This window comes from Coregonus lavaretus (genome assembly GCF_964263955.1).
Source record: "Coregonus lavaretus genome assembly, chromosome: 28".
NCBI classification, from domain to species: domain Eukaryota; kingdom Metazoa; phylum Chordata; class Actinopteri; order Salmoniformes; family Salmonidae; genus Coregonus; species Coregonus lavaretus.
This window is the reverse complement of record NC_140015.1, coordinates 37,348,297-37,367,426: the sequence shown is the minus strand read 5'-3', so window position 1 is coordinate 37,367,426 and position 19,130 is coordinate 37,348,297. Positions and strand designations below refer to the sequence as shown.

Sequence of the window (19,130 nt, the reverse complement as noted above, 5' to 3'; positions counted from 1 at the left end):
AGGGTGGATGTGGTAGCCCATGATGGGGTGGGTAGTGGGGGTTTCAGAACCACTTGTCAAACACAGTTTAAAATGTACAATTTAACAGGTAATTCTGATATGTATTCTAGAGGTCGAAGATCCAATTTCTGTTGATCTGAACATTCTGAAAATATGTCTGCTGGATAGCTATGAATACAATCTTTCCAATTATATATGATTAAAGGGTATACATGAGAAATAACCTGACGTACTGTATGCTGACATTGTCATACACTCTAAAAATTAGTGGTTCAACAAGGGTTCTTCTAAGATCTTCGAAGAACCTTAAGGTTCTTGTCACTGAAAATCGCCCCCAAAAGGTTCTTCCAAGAACCCCATAGGAGGTGGGGTTCATCAGGAACCTCCTTAGTTGGTGGGCGTTCTTGCAGGAAGCTAACTGCCCAACTGAAACATTTGGATTGGAAAGGACAGCAGGTGCAGGCACTTAACTGAAAAATGTAATGATCTCCTCAATTTAAGGTAAAGTTTGACCCTTGTATAATCTAAATTGATATTGTTTGATGATGATACCATCTATCTTTTCATATTTGTGCAAATCTTTCTAAAACAGAAAATGGACACAATTAAATGGATATCAATCATCAAAGATGTAAGAATATGTAGGCGATAAGAATATGGCTTGCTGTATTGGGTGCAGATGACTGAACTGCTCACCTTTGTGTCTGTGTCTGCAGGTACAGTGGAGAAAAAAAGTATTTAGTCAGCCACCAATTGTGCAAGTTCTCCCACTTAAAAAGATGAGAGGCCTGTAATTTTCATCATTCATAGGTACACGTCAACTATGACAGACAAATTGAAAAAAAAAATCCAGAAAATCACATTGTAGGATTTTTAATGAATTTATTTGCAAATTATGGTGGAAAATAAATATTTGGTCACCTACAAACAAGCAAGATTTCTGGCTCTCACAGACCTGTAACTTCTTCTTTAAGAGGCTCCTCTGTCCTCCACTCGTTACCTGTATTAATGGCACCTGTTTGAACTTGTTATCAGTATACAAGACACCTGTCCACAACCTCAAACAGTCACACTCCAAACTCCACTATGGCCAAGACCAAAGAGCTGTCAAAGGACACCAGAAACAAAATTGTAGACCTGCACCAGGCTGGGAAGACTGAATCTGCAATAGGTAAGCAGCTTGGTTTGAAGAAATCAACTGTGGGAGCAATTATTAGGAAATGGAAGACATACAAGACCACTGATAATCTCCCTCGATCTGGGGCTCCACGCAAGATCTCACCCTGTGGGGTCAAAATGATCACAAGAACGGTGAGCAAAAATCCCAGAACCACACGGGGGGACCTAGTGAATGACCTGCAGAGAGCTGGGACCAAAGTAACAAAGCCTACCATCAGTAACACACTACGCTGCCAGGGACTCAAATCCTGCAGTGCCAGACGTGTCCCCCTGCTTAAGCCAGTACATGTCCAGGCCCGTCTGAAGTTTGCTAGAGTGCATTTGGATGATCCAGAAGAGTATTGGGAGAATGTCATATGGTCAGATGAAACCAAAATATAACTTTTTGGTAAAAACTCAACTCGTTGTGTTTGGAGGACAAAGAATGCTGAATTGCATCCAAAGAAGACCATACCTACTGTGAAGCATGGGGGTGGAAACATCATGCTTTGGGGCTGTTTTTCTGCAAAGGGACCAGGACGACTGATCCGTGTAAAGGAAAGAATGAATGGGGCCATGTATCGTGAGATTTTGAGTGAAAACCTCCTTCCATCAGCAAGGGCATTGAAGATGAAACATGGCTGGGTCTTTCAGCATGACAATGATCCCAAATACACCGCCCGGGCAACGAAGGAGTGGCTTCGTAAGAAGCATTTCAAGGTCCTGGAGTGGCCTAGCCAGTCTCCAGATCTCAACCCCATAGAACATCTTTGGAGGGAGTTGAAAGTCTGTGTTGCCCAGCGACAGCCCCAAAACATCACTGCTCTAGAGGAGATCTGCATGGTGGAATGGGCCAAAATACCAGCAACAGTGTGTGAAAACCTTGTGTAGACTTACAGAAAACATTTGACCTGTGTCATTGCCAACAAAGGGTATAAAACAAACTATTGAGAAACTTTTGTCATTGACCAAATACTTCTTTTCCACCATAATTTGCAAAAAAAATCATTAAAAATCCTACAATGTGATTTTCTGGATTTTTTTTCTCTCATTTTGTCTGTCATAGTTCACGTGTACCTATGATGAAAATTACAGGCCTCTCTCATCTTTTTAAGTGGGAGAACTTGCACAATTGGTGGCTGACTAAATACTTTTCCCCCCCACTGTACATAGACGAGGAGGCATACAAAGGTATGTCAATTAGTATTAATATGTTATGCAGATCACATGTACCATCCTCCTCCCTTACCTCTTCAACGGAAATCCCATAGGCCTCAACATTATGGACTAGGTACAGTGGGGAAAAAAAGTATTTAGGTGTAATTACATGATCGGTTGAAGTTATTACGTTATTCATCAAAAACGTTATTACCTGATAACGTAACTTATTAAATTATGTGTAAAAAGTTATTACTATAACAATTAAACATTTTATCATTGTTTATATTAACCAACAAGTTATTACATTTACCTGTATTATTACATTAGAAATCTAAAAGTTATTACATTAACCGTTGTTACAAGACACAGCATACATAGTTTTTGCCTTGACCTCATGGATATTATTACCCAATGTATCATTGATTAGTTTTAGGAGCATTTTAATCAATTTAGATAATTATTATAAAAATATCAAATTAAAGTGATAACTTCTTGTTTGGAAGATAATGGATTTAATTTATTGATCAATTGAATACATGAATATACACCTATTGTTTAAACATTGTTCTACATAATGACATTTAATAATAATAGTATCATGAGTATATGAAAGAAGATACAATTATCAACATACCCCCAACACACACAGGTTCACTATGACATTTTCTATGATAGCATTTATCCATTTAGATCACAATGTGTGATATTACATAGACACAGGGGAGAAATGATCGTTGATCAGAGCTGCATATTATGTTCCAGAGATGTTACCATGGTGATCAGACTAAGTCAACTGTTTAAGAATGGGAGATGGATATGACTGTTCACTAGATGTTTTCTGTTGATCCTTTATTTAGGGATCTGGAACCGGTGCTGGATAGGAGGGAGATGAAATACGTCATGTTTGTGCTTTTTGGTGTTTTCTCATTGGCCCTAAATGAACAAAGCTCTTCCCACATATACCTATCTAAGGGTTCTCTCTAGTGTGTGTTCGCTGGTGTACAGTCAGCTGGCCTGATCGAGCAAAGCCCTTTCCACACTGATCACAGCTATAAGGCTTCTCTCCTGTGTGTATGCGCAGGTGTATAGTCAGCTGGCCTGATTGAGCAAAGCTCTTCCCACACTGATCACAGCTATAAGGCTTCTCTCCAGTGTGTGTTCGCTGGTGTGAATTCAGATGCCCAAATTGACTGAAGCTCTTCCCACACTGACCACAGCTATAAGGCTTCTCTCCTGTGTGTGTTCGCTGGTGTGCAGTCAAGGTGGAAGCTAGAGCAAAGCTCTTCCCACAATGATAACAGCTATAAGGCTTCTCTCCTGTGTGTATGCGCTGGTGTCTAGTCAGATGTACTGATCGAGAAAAGCCCTTCCCACACTGATGACAGCTATAAGGCTTCTCTCCTGTGTGTGTTTGCAGGTGTCTAGTCAGTTGGCCTGAATCACTGAAGCTCTTCCCACACTGATCACAGCTATAAGGCTTCTCTCCAGTGTGTATTCGCTGGTGTGAATTCAGGCTCCCTGAATGCCTGAAGCTCTTCCCACACTGATCACAGCTATAAGGCTTCTCTCCTGTGTGTATGCGCTGGTGGCAAGTCAGATGTACTGATCGAGAAAAGCTCTTCCCACACTGACCACAGCTATAAGGCTTCTCTCCTGTGTGTGTTCGCAGGTGTCTAGTTAGTTGGCCTGAATCACTGAAGCTCTTCCCACACTGATCACAGCTATAAGGCTTCTCTCCTGTGTGTATGCGCTGGTGGCTAGTCAGATGTACTGATCGAGAAAAGCTCTTCCCACACTGATCACAGCTATAAGGCTTCTCTCCTGTATGTATGCGCTGGTGTCTAGTCAGATGTACTGATCGAGAAAAGCTCTTCCCACACTGATCACAGCTATAAGGCTTCTCTCCAGTGTGTATTCGCAGGTGTGAATTCAGGCTCCCTGATTGACTGAAGCTCTTCCCACACTGATCACAACTATAAGGTTTCTCTCCAGTGTGTATTCGCTGGTGTGAATTCAGGCTCCCTGATTGTCTGAAGCTCTTCCCACACTGATCACAGCTATAAGGCTTCTCTCCTGTGTGTATGCGCTGGTGTATAGTCAGCTGGCCTGATCGAGCAAAGCTTTTTCCCCACTGATCACAGCTATAAGATTTCGCTCCAGTGTGTGTTAACTTGTGTATGTTTAGGGCTCCCAAAAAAGCAAAGCTTTTCCCACAATCATCGCAGGGGTAAGGCCTCTCCCCTGTATGAATTCTCTGATGAAATTTTAAGGTTTGAGAGGCAGCGAAACTCATCCCACAATGAGAGCAGCAGTACGGTTTCTCTCTGTTGTTAATCCGCTGTTGAATAATGATTCCACTCCGGCTTCGGAAACTCTTCCCACAGTCAGAGGACCAGTGGTGAGGTTTCTTCCTTGTACCTCTCTGCTGGTGTTTCTTGAGATGTTCTGATCTGGAGAGACTCTTCTCTGTCTCGTCAGCAACATGATGTGGTTGAGGCTCCCCAGATGATAAGCCCCTCCCACTGAGAGAACGACGGTTTGGGGTGTCCCCTGTGAAACAAAGACATTGAATAACTAGGTTTAGGAAATATGGGTCCATAAACAAATACTATAACAATGTTCATAAATGTGTTATTTAGCAGACGCTTTTATCCAGAGCGACTTAAATTAGCATTTAGGGTTAAGTACCTTGCTCAAGATTTTCCACCTAGACGGCTCAGAGATCCAAACCCAACAACCTTTCAATTTGTGGCCCAACGCTCTTAACCACTAGATTACCTGCCGCCCTTATCATCATACTGTCACGCCCTGGCTCTGGGGACTCTGAAATGTTGAGCCAGGGTGTGGATTTTCTATGTTTAGTTTTCACTGTGTAGCTTCTGTTGTGTTTTCTATGTTTTGGTTTCTGTTCTAGATCGTATAGATCTATGTTGGGCAGGGTGGTTCCCAATCAGAGGCAGCTGTTGCTCGTTGTCTCTGATTGGGAGCCATACTTAGGTAGGCTGTTTTCATCTGTTCTTTGTGGGATCTTGTTCCGTGTTGGTTTGTGTTAGACCAAGGACGTCACGTTATCGTTTGTTGTTTTGTTCGTGTGATACTTTATAAAATAAAATATGTTTGCATTCCACGCTGCGCCTTGGTCCTCCTCCTTCGACGATCGTGACAGAAGATCCCACCACACCAGGACCAAGCAGCGTGTCCAGGAGCACACGCAGGAGGTAACATTAGTAGATGTCCTCCTCGGTTGGGGGCAGATTACGGAGGAGGAGGCCGTCCGTTGCCGGAGGGCTATGAGGGGGGAGACCCAGGCAGGAGAGGAGAAGCGGTGCCAACCGGGCCGTGGTCGGACAGGCGAGAGCCACCCCCAAAAAAAATTTAGGGGGGGGCACATGGCATGGACGACGGGGCTGCTGGAGGCAGAGAAGGAGCGAGTTCGTGGACGAGGAGAGAAGGCCACCGGGTTACGGGAGCCATTGGTGAGAAAAGGGAAGGAAGATGTAGAGGCACGGCGAGAGGTACTGAGGTGTATTGCCAGTACGGTCCGGCCCGTTCCTGTCCCTCGCACCAAGCCTACGAGCGCGTCGCCAGCCCGGCCCGGCCTGTTCCTGCTCCCCGCACCAAGCCAATGGTGAGCGTTGCCAGCCCGGCCCGGCCTGTTCCTGCTCCCCGCACCAAGCTAATGATGCGCGTCGCCAGCCCGGCCCGGCCTGTTCCTGCCCCCCGAACCAAGCCTACGGTGCGCGTCGCTAGCCCGGCCCGTTCCTGCTCCTCGCACCAAGACAGGGGTGCGCATCGTCAGCCCGGTCCGGCCCGTTCCTGCTCCACGCACCAAGCCAGGGGTGCGCGTCGTCAGTCCGGCACAACCCGTGCCTGGGTCACCGGTGCCTGGTCAGGTACCGGTCAGCTGCTCCACACCGGAGCCTAAGCAATCCGCTCCTACGATGTCCAGTCCAGCTCCAGCCAGCGGGGCCAGACCGGACCAGGGGCGCTACGGGGGAATGGTTGGAGGGTGGTGGTCAAGCCCGGAGTCGCCTCCGAGGAGGAATGCCCACCCAGCCCTCCCCTGTTTAGTTTATGTTTAGGCGCGGTCGCAGTCCGCGCCTTTGGGGGGGGTACTGTCACGCCCTGGCTCTGGGGACTCTGAAATGTTGAGCCAGGGTGTGGATTTTCTAAGTTTAGTTTTCACTGTGTAGCTTCTGTTGTGTTTTCTATGTTTTGGTTTCTGTTCTAGATCGTATAGATCTATGTTGGGCAGGGTGGTTCCCAATCAGAGGCAGCTGTTGCTCGTTGTCTCTGATTGGGAGCCATACTTAGGTAGGCTGTTTTCATCTGTTCTTTGTGGGATCTTGTTCCGTGTTGGTTTGTGTTAGACCGAGGACGTCACGTTATCGTTTGTTGTTTTGTTCGTGTGATACTTTTTAAATAAAATATGTTTGCATTCCACGCTGCGCCTTGGTCCTCCTCCTTCGACGATCGTGACACATACAGTGAGGGAAAAAAGTATTTGATCCCCTGCTGATTTTGTACGTTTGCCCACTGACAAAGAAATGATCAGTCTATAATTTTAAATGGTAGGTTTATTTGATCAGTGAGAGACAGAATAACAACAAAAAAATCCAGAAAAACACATGTCAAAAATGTTATTTCTCTCATTAAAATGCAAATCAATTTATAAGTATTTCACCCCCTCTCAATCAGAAAGTTTTCTGGCTCCCAGGTGTCTTTTATACAGGTAACGAGCTGAGATTAGGAGCACACTCTTAAAGGGAGTGCTCCTAATCTCAGTTTGTTACCTGTATAAAAGACACCTGTCCACAGAAGCAATCAATCAATCAGATTCCAAACTCTCCACCATGTCCAAGACCAAAGAGCTCTCCAAGGATGTCAGGGACAAGATTGTAGACCTACACAAGGCTGGAATGGGCTACAAGACCATCGCCAAGCAGCTTGATGAGAAGGTGACAACAGTTGGTGCGATTATTCGCAAATGGAAGAAACACAAAATAACTGTCAATCTCCCTCAGCCTTGGTCTCCATGCAAGATCTCACCTCGTGGAGTTGCAATGATCATGAGAACGGTGAGGAATCAGCCCAGAACTACACAGGAGGATCTTGTCAATGATCTCAAGGCAGCTGGGACCATAGTCACCAAGAAAACAATTGGTAACACACTATGCCGTGAAGGACTGAAATCCTGCAGCGCCCGCAAGGTCCCCCTGCTCAAGAAAGCACATATACAGAGCCGTCTGATGTTTGCCAATGAACATCTGAATGATTCAGAGGAGAACTGGGTGAAAGTGTTGTGGTCAGATGAGACCAAAATCGAGCTTTTTGGCATCAACTCAACGTGTTTGGAGGAGGAGGAATGCTGCCTATGACCCCAAGAACACCATCCCCACCGTCAAACATGAAGGTGAAAACATTATGCTTTGGGGGTGTTTTTCTGCTAAGGGGACAGAACAACATTCCAGCATGACAATGACCCAAAACACACGGCCAAGGCAACAAAGGAGTGGCTCAAGAAGAAGCACATTAAGGTCCTGAAGTGGCCTAGCCAGTCTCCAGACCTTAATCCCATAGAAAATCTGTGGAGGGAGCTGAAGGTTCGAGTTGCCAAACATCAGCCTCGAAACCTTAATGACTTGGAGAAGATCTGCAAAGAGGAGTGGAACAAAATCCCTCCTGAGATGTGTTCAAACCTGGTGGCCAACTACAAGAAACGTCTGACCTCTGTGATTGCCTACAAGGGTTTTGCCACCAAGTACTAAGTCATGTTTTGCAGAGGGGTCAAATACTTATTTCCCTCATTAAAATGCAAATCAATTTATAAAATTTTTGACATGCGTTTTTCTGAATTTTTTGTTGTTGTTATTCTGTCTCTCACTGTTCAAATAAACCTACCATTAAAATTATAGACTGATCATTTCTTTGTCAGTGGGCAAAAGTACAAAATCAGCAGGGGATCAAATACTTTTTTCCCTCACTGTACACTCAGTGGCCAGTTGATTAGGTACACCCCCCTCCATTCACAAAATTGGATCGACAATTAACTGGCCATTGAGTGTTTTACTGTTTATAAATCAATTAACAGAAGTTGCAGAAGCAGATTGTAGTCTAATCCACACACACCATTGTTCTTACTTGATGAAATCAAATCTCCATCTCTCTCCTCCTCGTGTCCTTCTCTCACAGTTCCACTCTGCCCTGGTGTTTTCCTGCAGTCGACCAGCCACACAGACACCCTCTTCAGTCCCAGCAGTAAGGCTCTACCAGGAGAGTTGTGACCAGGGGACTCCAGCAGGGTGGAGGGGGAGGGGTTAGCTCTGTCCTGGTGACCACAGGAAGTATTGTACATAGAATATCATTAGACCAAACATTTGGTTACTTTAGTCTAAATCTCAGATTGATTGGGTGCATCCCTAAAATATGTCCTTTCTCTTGAAGTGTGCAATCATTCATTACTTTCCACAAATGTACAGTTTTTATCAAATCACTTTTTGAAAGATGCTAACACCTGAGAAATTGTGATTTGTTCAAATAACCAGTGAGGAAAAACCTAAACACTTGAACTACTGCTACTCATTATCCCACTATTGGAGCATGTTGAGAAAAATGTCAGTCTTCTAGTTTCAGTATCCTTATACACTACATGAATAGAAGAAACCATCAGATATAGGGGTATTGTGGCATGTAGCAGAAGCTTACTGGAAAAAGGTATTGGTGTAGCCTGGTGCAATTTCTGCCCCATGCAACATTACTCAAGATCCACTTTTCTATGTACATTTACATTTTTTTTTTCTATGTGACTTGTTACTGTAACAGCATCATCATGATAATGAGGGATTCCTTAACATAGTATCTATGCAGAAGTGGAGCTAGTGTGAGGACCATTGGTGCAACTGTTCCTGCAGATAAAAAAATAAACTTTGATGAAGGCCTACCATTATTGAACACTATAAAACATTATTTAACACCATAACATTATTTAACACTTTAAAATACAGCAAAATTGAGATGATTAAATTCAACCCTGGAATTGGTGTAGGCGGTTGTTGCTTATTTTATAAAGCAATGTACCCTACAACTGTCTGTCACGATACCTCCTTGAGGGCCCCCCTGGGACCGGTGGCTGCACTGCTGGTTGGGGTAAGACCAGGGTCTTCACATACTAAGTTATTTATTAAGTAAAATATTTTAAATTAAGTTAACACACTGCCGGGATTTGAGGTAGGCCTATCCAAGAAGAATCCAACAATGACGCAATTTGTCTACATTTTAAACAGTCCAATAAATATTTAAGCACAAAAAACATTACAAAGAACAGAATAGCATATTCTGAGTTTAAAGGTAGACTCAGCAATATGACGTAGGCGAGATGCACAAAGTAAACAGCATAGTGGGTTAATTTCCGCAATAACAAAGAACGTTGAAGTGTGAGGCTAAACTTCTCCACTGTTTTGGTCCCATGGCTAGCATCCTGGAACAGCGTGAAGCGTACCCTTTCATATGTGCAGATACTGTGTGTGACTGAGTGAGAGCGAAGTCTTGCATCTCGCTCATTGCAATATCTGCAGTGCTACTTGTGGCGTCATTTAGCCGAGTCTGCCTTTAATGTAGCATAATTTACAGTCGCTATGCAATTTAGTAGACACATATTCCTGTGCCCTTATCACAGTCAAGACATCTATTTTATAGTAAAACTGTTTTAAGTGAAAAGTAGGCATTGGTCTGAAACTGAAAAAGGACATTCCCATGAGCACCACAATCCCTACTCCACCCATGCTCTACCAAGGTTTTCCAGCACACAGCTTTGACCTACTACAGTAGCTATGTTGGTCTATTGTACTTTAAACAATGTTTATGCAGGTTGCTTATGAGTCAAGCATTCTCAAAAAGCCCAATTCAGACTCTTAGAGGAGGTGCTCCCACACTGTGATTTTTAATGCATACAATGATCCTTCACACACACACTAATCCCATTCCACTACCTTTTCAAGCTTTTATTTTAAATTATACTGAACAAAAATATAAAAACGCAACATGCAACAATTTCAAAGATTTTACTTCATATGAAGAAATCATTCAATTGAAATAACTTCATTAGGCCCTAATCTATGGATTTCACATGACTGGGAATACAGATATGCATCTGTTGGTTACAGCTACCATAAAACAAAATGGGCCTCAAGATCTTGCAGTATTTTTGTGCATTCAAATTGCCAATCGATAAAATGCAATGGTGTTCATTGTCCATAGCTTAGGCCTGCCCATACCATAACCCCACCATGGGGCACTCTGTTCACAATGTTGACATCAGCAAACCGCTTGCCCACACGATACCATATACATGGTCTGCAATTGTGAGGCCTGATTGGACGTACTGCCAAATTCTCTAAATCGACGTTGGAGGCGGCATATGGTAGAGAAATCAACAATCAATTCTCTGCCTACAGCTGCGGTGGATGTTCTTGTAGTCAGCATGCCAAATGCACGCTCCCTTAAAACTTGGAGACGTGGCAATATGTTGTGTGACAAAACTGCACATTTTAGATTCACCTTCTATTGTCCCCAGCCCAAGGTTGGTGGATGGATTATCTTGCAAAGGAGAAATGCTCACTAACAGGGATGTAATCAAATTTGTGCAAAACATTTGAGAGATAAGCTTTTTGTGCGTATGGAACATTTCTGGAATTTTTTATTTCAGCTCATGAAACCAACACTTTACATGATGCGTTTATATTTTTGTTCAGTGTATATGAAAGCAAGCTTTGCTTTTATCCTTACAAGACCATCATAATTAATTGACCGAGCGGTTTTGTCTTGTGTAATGTGGTGCCTGCCTGTATTTCCTTAAACCATTGTTTTAGCAATACATGTCATTGAGATAAAATATTTAACAAATATCCAAAATATGGGCTAGTCCAGCATCCAGATCAAAGCTGTAAAAACAATCAAGCCGGTCAATTGGCAGAATTGTTAGTTTGGCACTGTTGATCTAAATAGATATGGATTAAAATGTAAAGAAGACAGGAGAAGGCGCATACTTGAATTTATTCTGGATTTTTGAAACTGGTGAGTTTGTCCTGATGCTAGACAACATGGATTTGTTCACTGCACAACGTGCTGTTTACATGTGTATTTGTTTTCTCAGATACAGTTTGAGTTGTGTCCTGTCTGACAGTGAAATATACAGTTGAAGTCGGAAGTTTACATACACTTAGGTTGGAGTCATTAAAACTAGTTTTTCAACCACTCCAAAGTTCTTGTTAACAAACTATAGTTTGGCAAGTCAGTTAAGACATCTACTTTGTGCATGACAGATTATTTAACTTATAATTCACTGTATCACGATTCCAGTGGGTCAGAAGTTTACATACACTAAGTTGACTGTGCCGTTAAACAGCTTGGAAAATTCCAGAAAATGATATCATGGCTTTAGAAGCTTCTGATAGGCTAATTGACATCATTTGAGTCAATTGGAGGTGTACCTGTGGATGTATTTCAATGCCTACCTTCAAACTCAGTGCCTCTTTGCTTGACATCATGGGAAAATTAAAAGAAATCAGCCTAGACCTCAGAAGAAAACATTTTACACCTCCACAAGTCTGGTTCATCCTTGGGAGCAATTTCCAAATGCCTGAAGGTACAACGTTCATCTGTACATACAATAGTACACAAGTATAGACACCATGGGACCACGCAGCCGTCATACCGCTCAGGAAAGAGACGCGTTCTGTCTCCTAGAGATGAACGTACTTTGGTCGAAAAGTGCAAATCAATCCCAGAACAACAGCAAAGGACCTTGTGAAGATGCTGGAGGAAACAGGTACAAAAGTATCTATATCCACAGTAAAACAAGTTCTATATCGACATAACCTGAAAGGCCGCTCAGCAAGGAAGAAGCCACTGCTCCAAAACTGCCATAAAAAACCAGACTACGGTTTGCAACTGCACATGGGGACAAAGATCGTACTTTCTGGAGAAATGTCCTCTGGTCTGATGAAACAAAAATAGAACTGTTTGGCCATAATGACCATCGTTATGTTTGGAGGAAAAAGGGGAAAGCTTGCAAGCCGAAGAACACCATGGCAGCATCATGCTGTGGGGGTGCTTTGCTGCAGGAGGGACCGGTGCACTTCAAAAAATAGATGGCATCATGAGGAAGGAAAAATGTGGATATATTGAAGCAACATCTAAAAACATCAGTCAGGAAGTTAAAGCTTGGTCGCAAATGGGTCTTCCAAATGGACAATGACCCCAAGCATACTTTCAAAGTTGTGGCAAAATGGCTTAAGGACAACAAAGTCAAGGTATTGGAGTGGCCATCACAAAGCCCTGACCACAATCCTATAGAACATTTGTGGGCAGAACTGAAAAAGCGTGTGCGAGCAAGAAGGCCTACAAACCTGACTCAGTTACACCAGCTCTGCCAGGAGGAATGGGCCAAAATTGAGTGTATGTAAACTTCTGACCCACTGGGAATGTGCTGAAAGAAATAAAAGCTGAACTAAATCATTCTCTCTACTATTATTCTGACATTTCACATTCTTAAAATAAAGTGGTGATCCTAACTGACCTAAAACAGGGCATTTTTACTAGGATTAAATGTCAGGAATTGTGAAAAACTGAGTTTAAATGTATTTGGCTAAAGTGTATGTAAACTTCTGACTTCAACTGTAGCTAGCTCTTAGCATAGCTTGTTCTATGGAGTAGATAGCTAGCTAGTGTTGCAAAAGTCCATTGCATTGCATGCATTGTAAGGTAGCAGCATGACAATTTGGTTTTGAACTGATGTAGCTATGTTTTGAACAAAAATGTACGACTGGCATTTGGACGTTAACTAGCTATCATTAGCTAGCTTCTGTGTCGATGTTGTCTGGTTCTAACTAGCTAATGGCAGAAGTTATTTGTGTAACAAACCTTCCATAAACAATTACAGGTAGCTACCATTCTTTGCCTGTTTGTTAGCTAGCTACTTTCAGCTGACTTGTGTTAGCTAGCTAAAGAGGCTAGCTGCTGGACATTGGACAAGCAAGCTAACGTTAGCTAATAGCCGTTGTATTGTTGCCAAGCATCCAAGTTGCTGACCAGGTTAGATAGAACTCAGATTTTGCTGAAATTAAGTTAGTATTGTCAGAAATGCTACAAAAAGGTAGCACATCGTTGGTTCTTAATGGACAGAAATAAAAACTGTTGCACCTACAAACTTATTCAAATGGTCACTTTATGGAAACTATAGTGCCATTTTAATCAGACGCAATACTTTTAGCGAAGTAGTCGCAGAAAATACTGAACACTAACGAACAGAATATAATGGAATCTAAAACAAAATATAAAATAATAATTGTCCAAAATTTTTTTGGGGGGGACATTGTGGCGTGAGATGAGCATCTCACAGTTACTTCTCAAAAATAGTAATAATTTGAAAAGGGGCCATTAACTAGCTGGCCTGGTGCATCGTTGGCCATGAATGGAAGTTACTAGGTGTTATGATGATTTTCTGGTATTGAGAAGTTCAGGATGTAAGAGAGCAGTTGACACAGATGGAAGTTTGATTTACATTTATTTCAGTACTGGATCACATAATAAGAGGAACGTGCTTTTCCTCATCATATGTTAAATGTGCAACCAGAGGAAAAATAACTCTAGACCACCTTTACTCCACACACAGAGACGCATACAAAGCTCTCCCTCGCCCTCCATTTGGCAAATCTGACCATAACTCTATCCTCCTGATTCCTGCTTATAAGCAAAAACTAAAGCAGGAAGCACCAGTGACTCGGTTAATAAAAAAGTGGTCAGATGACGCAGATGCTAAGCTACAGGACTGTTTTGCTAGCACAGACTGGAACATGTTCCGGGATTCTTCAGATAGCATTGAGGAGTACACCACATCAGTCACTGGCTTCATCAATAAGTACATCGATGATGTCGTCCCCACAGTGACCGTACGTACATACCCCAACCAGAAGCCATGGATTACAGGAAACATCCGCACTGAGCTAAAGGGTAGAGCTGCTGCTTTCAAGGAGCGGGACTCTAACCCGGACACTTATAAGAAATCCCGCTATGCCCTCCGACGAACCATCAAACAGGCAAAGTCAATACAGGACTAAGATTGAATCGTACTACACTGGCTCTGACGCTCGTCGGATGTGGCAGGGCTTGAAAACTATTACAGACTACAAAGGGAAGCGCAGCCGCGAGCTGCCCAGTGACACAAGCCTACCAGACGAGCTAAACCACTTCTATGCTCGCTTCGAGGCAAGCAACACTGAAGCATGCATGAGAGCACCAGCTGTTCCGGATGACTATGTGATCACGCTCTCCGTAGCCGATGTGAGTAAGACTTTTAAGCAGGTCAACATTCACAAGGCCGCAGGGCCAGACTGATTACCACGACGTGTACTCCGAGCATGTGCTGACCAACTGGCAAGTGTCTTCACTGACATTTTCAACATGTCCCTGACTGAGTCTGTAATACCAACATGTTTCAAGCAGACCACCATAGTCCCCGTGCCCAAGGACTCTAAGATAACCTGCCTAAATGACTACCGACCCGTAGCACTGACGTCTGTAGCCATGAAGTGCTTTGAAAGGCTGGTCATGGCTCACATCAACAGCATTATCCCAGAAACCCTAGACCCACTCCAATTTGCATACCGCCCCAACAGATCCACAGATGATGCAATCTCTATTGCACTCCACACTTCCCTTTCCCACCTGGACAAGAGGAACACCTACGTGAGAATGCTATTCATTGACTACAGCTCAGCATTCAACACCATAGTGCCCTCAAAGCTCATCACTAAGCTAAGGATCCTGGGACTAAACACCTCCCTCTGCAACTTGATCCTGGACTTCCTGACGGGCCACCCCCGGTGGTAAGGGTAGGTAACAGCACATCTGCCACACTGATCCTCAACACGGGGGCCCCTCAGGGGTGCATGCTCAGTCCCCTCCTGTACTCCCTGTTCACCCATGACTGCATGGCCAGGCACGACTCCAACACCATCATTAAGTTTGCCGACGACACAACAGCAGTAGGCCTGATCACCGACAACGATGAGACAGCCTATAGGGAGGAGGTCAGAGACCTGGCCGTGTGGTGCCAGGACAACAACCTCTCCCTCAACATGACCAAGACAAAGGAGATGATTGTGGACTACAGGGAAAAAAAGAGGACTGAGCACGCCCCCATTCTCATCGACGGGGCTGTAGTGGAACAGGTTGAGAGCTTCAATTTCCTTGGTGTCCACATCACCAACAAACTATCATGGTCCAAACACACCAAGACAGTCGTGAAGAGGGCACGACAAAGCCTATTCCCCCTCAGGAGACTGAAAAGATTTGGCATGGGTCCTCAGATCCTCAAAAAATTATACAGCTGCACCATCGAGAGCATCCTGACTGGTTGCATCACCGCCTGGTATGGCAACTGCTTAGCCTCCGACCGCAAGGCACTACAGAGGGTAGTGCTTACGGCCCAGTACATCACTGGGGCCAAGCTTCCTGCCATCCAGGACCTCTATACCAGGCGGTGTCAGAGGAAGGCCCTCAAAATTGTCAAAGACTCCAGCCACCCTAGTCATAGACTGTTCTCTCTGCTACCGCACGGCAAGCGGTACCGGAGTGCCAAGTCTAGGTCCAAAAGACTTCTCAACAGCTTCTACCCTCAAGCCATAAGACTCCTGAACAGCTAATCATGGCTACCCGGACTATTTGCACTTCCCCCGCACCCCATCCTTTTACGCTGCTGCTACTCTGTTAATTATTTATGCATAGTCACTTTAACTCTACCCACATGTACATATTACTTCAACTACCTCAACTAGCCGGTGCCCCCGCACATTGACTCTGCACCGGTACCCCCCTGTATATATAGCCTCCCTACTGTTATTTTATTTTACTTCTGCTCTTTTTTTCTCAACACTTTTCTTGTTGTTTTATTTTTACTTTTTTTGTTAAAAATAAATGCACTGTTGGTTAAGGGCTGTAAGTAAGCATTTCACTGTAACGTCTGCACCTGTTGTATTCGGCGCATGTGGCCAATAAAATTTGATTTGATTTGATTTGACTGACTCCCTTACCACATCTTTCAACTTATATAATGCCCTTCCAACCTACTTTTATCGTACCCAGTTGATAACTATTACTAACTACCACTCACTTCCTACATATCATTCCTCTCCTTGTTGTCGGGTGGCACCCTAGCCAGGCCATTCCATCACGCACCAATCCTAAGATTAGCAACAGTGGCCACCCATTCTATCTTGGCACACTGACCTTCTAGTACTCCCTCGTGACCGACATAACACATGGCTTGTCCTTGTTCTCTGTCCACATACAGCTTATGATTTCTCCATACATTAATGAATCTTGTATCACAAATCATCATAACACTAGGCTAGCGTGCAAGCATCTTAGCCAGGTAGCCTAGGCCAAAAAAAACTAAAAGCGTGTACTGTATGACAGAGGAGGATGGAATTTACATTTCTCTACAAGTTGGGTGAGTCAACATGTTTTTTTCTACTTGCATGCACACATGGATAGATGCATCATATTAAGCTTAGGTTAATCAGACTAAATCGTTTTTGGCAGGGGCGCAACTTTGGTATTAGAATTGGGGGGGGGGGGGGGGGGGGGACTTAATTATTGAATTGTTTATTCCAGTCGGATAAACACTCCAAACAGCCTACCCGACCGCTCGGAGGCGTCTGCGTGGTCCTAAAGCACACCGTTGCCTCGTTTTGTATCACATTCCAACGATAAAACTGGGGGGGGGGGGGGTGCAATTTAAGAAAGATCGGGGCACATGTCCACCCCGTCCCCAGTGAAAGTTGCACCCCTGGTTTTTGGTATATTTTAGTTGTCACTGTTGTAGACTAAGCATAGGTGATTAGATGATGAAGTTGAAACGGTGCTTGAATAGTGGAGGCAGCGCCTGTTTTCCCATACGTAAAAATGTATGCACACATGACTAAGTCGCTTTGGATAAAAGTGTCTGCTAAATGGCATATTATTAGTATTATTTTCTTTGCTACTTGCGGTAACTCTAAATCAATAGTTGTTTAGTAGGCCGAAAACATTAACTTGCTTGACCATTCTGTAGGTCACCAAACTGTTTGTTACATGCAACATGTTTTATATACTGTGGGAATCAATTTTCTTATAACTAGATGTGATGCCTAGCTTAGAAAGAATACATTAATGATTAAACATAATAGGTTTGTACTGTACTGATATAGATTGTTTAATATAACAAGCTGTGATTAATGTGGGGAACTGTTAGGGGGTAGGCTGAGACAGACTTGTGTCTCACATACACACACACTGCTTCTTTGTTAAACCGCTCAAGGACATGTGTTCTGCTACAAAGATGTATGAGGTTGCTGACTCGAGACAAGTTGTGGAGATAACAACTAATGCCTGGCAACAGTGAAGCGCCAAGGGGCTGGGACCAGCCTGTGCGCCAACGATAGGCTGAGTAAGTCTAAACCACGCTCAGTCTCTACTCTGATAGGCCTGCTTGGAGCAGGAACTATCTCTGTCAGAGTATTTAAAGAAGACCTTATAACAATGGCTCAGTTCTCTGACTGCCCTGCGTGGTTTTTCAGTGGGCCCGAATATACGAACATCATATTTACCAATTCAAGTGTTTGCATTAATTAAAATACTAGTCTATTTTAGAAGACGTGTATTGACCTCTTTTTGTTCCTATACCAGATTTGAATTGACGCAATTTAACAATACTCAACCAGACAGATGTTCCTCTCCGGTTTTATGATTGAAAAAAAGGTGTAGTTGAATTTATTCTGCCACTGTCTTCTTGTCTCGGCTTTGTCAAGTCATAAAGTAACAGGTTATAGAAAAAAAAACGCAATTATCACAACAAATAGGTTGTAAAATGGCAATTTTTCTGGATTGGCTTGCCTGGTCATTTTACCAACACCCCTACTAAAAGGTGTAGGCTTGGCCTCATTATTTCTCCATGGTTCTGACTTCAGCTGCTCGTTGCTCATTGCCTTGTATCAATCTGTAGGCTACTTTGCTGAAGGACAAAATATACCAAGAGTTTATTACCACCAGATGATGAAAACTAGGCCTAGACATGTTATACACCACAGTAGGCATACTGTTAATAAAAGTAAACCAAACTTACCCGATCCATCGTGGAAGCTATTCTTTCTTCAGCGTTTCTTCAAATAAAAAAACCTCAAGAGTAAATCTGTAGCTAGCCCACACTAGTTACTTTCTTTGTCACAACTAGACCAGAGCAATCAAACGTCCTTTTAAATATCGAAACTCGATTTAAGTTGTGACAAATAAAGGTTTAATGTAGGCTAATCGTACTTCAGAAAGATCCTGGGTAAGATTTTACCTGATCTATTAGAGTCAATAAAACGTTCAACACCCTATTCACCAAGAATCCTGATATCTGTTATCGTCTACCTCTACCCGAGAGCCACTTGGAACAACATCCTCATCGAGAGTCCAGATAGTAATAATTTACTGAGGCCCAGTAAGGGTAGCTTATAAAATACCAGACTGGTTACAGCAGCGCTATCTGTGCAGCGAAGCAGTAAAACCCGATGTATGTTCAATCAGACCTCTGCAGTGGCCATGAGGCATTAAAAGCATTAGTCAGTGGCTGTATACTTCTTCCGCTTCACGGAATAGAGCAGACTGAAGGAAGTGGGCATCTTCTTCTTTGTTATTATGACGATCCGCAAACAATTGTAATAGGTGCATGCCGCCACCTAGTGAGGTGGCTGTGTGTATGCCTACTATTCTGTAGTATTAATTCATTT

The 19,130-nt window shown here is 43.3% G+C and overlaps 1 protein-coding gene across 1 annotated transcript; it reads right to left on the bottom strand.

The window, feature by feature from the left end:
* Positions 1 to 2,823: 2,823 nt before the first annotated feature.
* On the bottom strand, positions 2,824 to 18,950 carry LOC311103783 (uncharacterized protein). Its single transcript, XM_084145437.1, has 3 exons — positions 18,482 to 18,950; positions 8,461 to 8,647; positions 2,824 to 4,869 (listed from the first exon to the last, which is right to left on the bottom strand). The coding sequence occupies exons 1-3, from the start codon at positions 18,488 to 18,490 to the stop codon at positions 3,287 to 3,289; spliced, it is 1,779 nt and encodes a 592-aa protein (XP_084001563.1). The 5' UTR covers positions 18,491 to 18,950; the 3' UTR covers positions 2,824 to 3,286.
* Between the last annotated feature and the right edge of the window lie 180 nt (positions 18,951 to 19,130).

Bases quoted from the DNA above. Each gene is read 5' to 3' on its own strand.
- LOC311103783 (XM_084145437.1), bottom strand. The intron at 4,870-8,460 runs GTAAGAACAATG...TTTGTTTCACAG, and splicing joins TGGAGATTTGATTTCATCAA to GGGACACCCCAAACCGTCGT.